The 4,551-nt window shown below is 42.1% G+C and overlaps 1 protein-coding gene across 1 annotated transcript in view; it reads left to right on the top strand.

Moving 5' to 3' along the window:
• The window catches only part of LOC111655054 (GRAM domain-containing protein 2A-like), a 27,649-nt gene that overhangs the window by 6,926 nt on the left and 16,172 nt on the right, over positions 1-4,551 (top strand). Inside the window, exons 3-4 of the mRNA XM_023406298.2 lie at positions 1,162-1,275; positions 2,745-2,889. Of these exons, the coding sequence (XP_023262066.2) occupies positions 1,166-1,275; positions 2,745-2,889 (255 nt within the window). The 5' untranslated portion in view covers positions 1,162-1,165. The remainder of the gene's footprint in view (positions 1-1,161; positions 1,276-2,744; positions 2,890-4,551) is intronic.

The following is a 4,551-nucleotide window of genomic DNA, read 5'->3' as shown; positions in this document are numbered from 1 at the left end:
GGAGCAAAAAAATACTTGATCTGAGCTGCCAACCCCCCCCCCCCTCCCTTTTTTCCTGTTGCCATGGTAACAGAGGACAGAGGATCCTCGCTCGGCATGTGAGCGCGTGCTGGGATTCAGGGCGTGTGATGGTTTTTTTCCGAGAGCTTCATCACAGCTTCACAACAAAGGGTTTCTACTGTGACCAATCAGAGCTCTCCCTCGTCCACACCCCCCAGCGTGTCACAGACACGACGCAGTACTGTATCAATACAAGTAGTATCGATACAAGTATTACTACAAATACTACTCACACTAACAATGAACCACAACTGTAGAGGCCTCCGATTGTACGGAGGACCAGTGATGTCGCAGAGAAAGAAATTATTAATTTCCTTCATTTCATATTTTAAGAGACATTAAAAACAGGAATTGTAAAAAGAATTTATAAATGAACAAATTAATCATCAATAAATATTTAAGATTTAAAAATGGATTCACAAAAACAACATCAAACTCTCATTAAATAAACTTAATAAATAAAAACCATCTGAAAAGACATTTTAAAAATAGGAATAAATAACATTTCCTTTTCCTATTAGCTGATCGATTAGCTTAGTCATTTAGCTTTAGCTTTAGCTTTAGCTTCACTGCTGGTAAAACCCGATATGACTGGTCAGCTTTCCAACCAATCAGAGAGCTTGTTACATCTCATGGCCAGCTGGGATTGTTTAGCCTGGTTTTACTGGCGTCACAGACAGGCTAACAGGAGAAGCTAATCGATGAGCTAACAGGAAATGGAATTCACATTTTCAAACTTCCTTTTCAAACACTTTTTTATTATTTCTTCATGAATTAATAAATGTTTATAAATGGTTTATTTAATGAGAGTTTGATGCTGTTTTTGTAAATCATTTTTTAAACTTTCAGTATTTATTGATGATTAATCGTTCATTTATTAAATCTTTTTACAATTCCTGTTTTTAATGTCTGTTAAAATATGAAATTAAGGAAGTGCTTTATTACTTTTCCTTTGACATCACTGCTCCTCCATAAGTTTGAAGTGTAGTGCTCATTATGACTTGTTCTAATGGTTCTTGTTCTAATGGTTCTTGTTCTAATGGTTCTTGTTCTAATGGTTCTTGTTCTAATGGTTCTTGTTCTGCCCTCCTCGTTCTCCAGGCCGATGATGATGTCGGAGAACTTGGAGCAGAGTGATGACATCAGCGTCCTGCCCCCCCATGAGTTGGAGCCGCCCCCCAGGGAGGAGGACGGACACTGCCCCCTGCCCTTCAGGTGAGAAACTGTCAGAGCAGCGACAGAGTGGAAGAGACAGACGGGATTCTGGGTAAAGAGATCAATGAGGATGGAGACACAGTGCTGTGACGTCCACCACCACAATGATTGTATTGTTCTCAAAGCGATGGGACATTTTGAGTCTTAATTAAACCTAAAATATATTATTTATAGTGCAACATGGAAAGTTAATGTTGATACATATTGTCACTGATATAATTCTTCTTTATTTAACAGAAATAATGATCGTTATTATAAGACAGGTAGAATAATGTTGCCTCTGTCTTTTACTCAGAATCTGTTTCACTGTAGACAAACTGTCCCAGAACCAGCAGCTGGATCAGCTGGATCAGCTGTGATCAGCTGTGATCAGCTGGATCAGCTGGATCAGCTGTGATCAGCTGGATCAGCTGTGATCAGCTGTGATCAGCTGGATCAGCTGTGATCAGCTGTGATCAGCTGTGATCAGCTGTGATCAGCTGGATCAGCTGTGATCAGCTGTGATCAGCTGTGATCACTTCCTGTCTGCAGTGAATCATGATGTTCTGTTTCTCTGTTTCACTGTTTTACTGAAGGAAACTTGAAAACAGGAGGATTCTCTGTAAAGTTCTGCAGACTCTGTTTCCATGGTGATCAACAGATTTCTTAACGTTTGTCATCAGAGATAATGACATCATCAGGAAGAGGAAGTCACCACCGATCTAAAACTGTGTTAAACTGTTAGTCACTTTTTTAAAGGTTAGGTTTCAGTTTAAATTTTATTTCATGACACTGTTGAAATATGTTGTTTGATATATTCTGTTGGCAGCTGGACGTGACGTGTGCACATGTATGTGAGCGGTGCACATGTATGTGAGCGGTGCACATGTATGTGAGTGGTGCACATGTATGTGAGTGGTGCACATGTATGTGAGCGGTGCACATGTATGTGAGTGGTGCACATGTATGTGAGCGGTGCACATGTATGTGAGCGGTGCACATGTATGTGAGCGGTGCACATGTATGTGAGACAGAAGAAAAGACAGGAAATGAAGCAACTTACACGACGTCCGTTGAGGTTCAACCACTTGTGGTTGAACATGAGACTCAGACGTTTCTGTGACAAACAAACATGAACTCGGATCCTTCACTGATCTCTGATCAGATCATTGATCATTGACCCCAAGTCATTTTACTGTTGAAGCTGCTTTAACTACGTCACATACACTCACACAAATGTAGAAACATTTGAACCAGATCATGTGACTTTATTTCATCACTTGGAGAAGAAGAAGAATCAAAGTTCTGATCCACTGATCTGGATTCAGTTTCTGGACTTTTCTCTAAAATTTTATTTTGTTGGCAATTTTTGAAACATTACAATTATTTAAATCAGAAGTAAAGTACAAGTACCTCAGAATTGATGTACTTAATTACAGTAGTTGAGTAAAAGTACTTAGTTACTTTCCGTCCCTGGCTGATCCCTGCAGTAGTTCTGTTAAACACACGACACGGCGGCGCTCGGCCTCGCTCTGGTCTGAGGGAACAGATGTGGTCGGGCTGCAGGTGGAAACATCTGGCAGCTGCTGGGAGTGGACGAGCCTCACAGCTGGAGTCCAGAGGAAGCCAGATGTTGTAGACCAGTGATTCCCAAACTGGGGTACATGAAAAAAAACAAACCATGATTTTCAAACAGCCTGATTATATTTTGAAACTGTGCCTGCTCACATTGCCAAAAAACAGACGGGCAGCGACCTGTTTACTTTCAGAACGACAGAAGAACTGAAGAACTGTATCGACATGAAGTAACAGCAGCGTTGAATCCGACGCAGCTGCTGAACTCTGTCTTCTATAACACTAACACTTCTATATTCACTAACGGTAACTGTTACTTGCCTTGCTGGTGTGTGTGTGTGTGTGTGTGTGTGTGTGTGTGTGTGTGTGTGTGTGTGTGGTGAGATTAAGTTCGCCTGAACGAACTTAATCTTGGATTACAGGAGGTTTCCACAACCATATTTGAGGTGCAAGATGAAGTTGAGGCCATGATAAAGAAGTTGAACCTCTGGTTAAAGAACAACAGAACGGAGGTCTTTCCGTCCTTGTATGATTTCTTGTGAGCCAATGAACTGTGTTTGACAGACAGTGTGAAACATGACATAACCGCGCACCTCAGTGAGCTGGCTGCACAGCTGCACAGGTGTTTCCCTGAAACTGACAGGTCAGATAGTTGGATACGTCGTCCATTTACAGCTGTGCCTGCTTCTTTATCAGTGTCTGAACAGGAGAGTCTCATTGAGATTTCAACCAATGGATCCCTGAAAATTGAATTTAATGAGAATCCACTGCCAGATTTGTGGATCGGACTGCGCTGTCAAGACCCTGATGCCCTTTGCCACCACGTACTTGTGTGAGAGGATTCTCAGCTCTGACAGCTATGAAAACAAGATACAGAGCGAGACTCTGTGTGGAGAACGATTTAAGACTCAGACTTTCTCAGATTCAGCCAAATATTAGTTAATATACAGAGTTATGTGCGTCCTTTCAAGCACACGCTTCTCATTAAAGCTGTGGTGAGTTCTTACTTCAGTTTGACTGAATATGTTCTAGAAATGTTTGTTAAATTTCTATTTTCAAAAGTGAGCTGGTGTCGCTCACTGAAAATGCTGTAAAAATGGATCTATTTGGTGAAAGATAAAATAATATAGAAATAATTTAAGGGATTTTATTTGATGTGTTATATGTATATGTGTGTGTGTGTGTGTGTGTGTGTGTGTGTGTGTGGGGGGGTTACAGACAGGTTTTTGTGTGTGCAGGAGTAGGGGGTACGTGGCTGTGACCACTGTTGTAGACAGACAGTAGCGTCCAGGTGGATGAATCACGTCCTGATCCCACCTCCTCGCAATCAACCAGCCCCCTCATTAGTCCTGACTGTGTGTGTGTGTGTGTGTGTGTGTGTGTGTGTGTGTGTGTGTGTGTGTGTGTGTGTGTGTGTGTGTGTGTGTGTGTGTGTGTGTGTGTGTGTGTGTGTGTGTGTTTGGCAGCAGATGAAAGCTGAGGAGACGTGCAGGAGAGACAATGCACAGAGGGAAAGCCTCAGTGTCTCACCGCTCTGTTATTCCTGTCACGTACTGAACAAGCTGCAGAATCAGAGGGTGTGTGTGTGTGTGTGTGTGTGTGTGTGTGTGTGTGTGTGTGTGTGTGTGTGTGTGTGTGTGTGTGTGTGTGTCTGTGTGTGTCTGTGTGTGTCTGTGTGTGTGTGTCTGTGTGTGTCTGTGTGTCTGTGTGTGTGTGTATGTG

The sequence above is a fragment of the Seriola lalandi genome, unplaced genomic scaffold (genome assembly GCF_002814215.2).
Source record: "Seriola lalandi dorsalis isolate HSWRI2012SDOR001 ecotype SW California unplaced genomic scaffold, Sedor1 jcf7180002054300, whole genome shotgun sequence".
In the NCBI taxonomy this organism is placed as follows: domain Eukaryota; kingdom Metazoa; phylum Chordata; class Actinopteri; order Carangiformes; family Carangidae; genus Seriola; species Seriola lalandi.
Note: the sequence above shows the minus strand (reverse complement) of the source record. Positions and strands in the feature narration are given on the sequence as shown.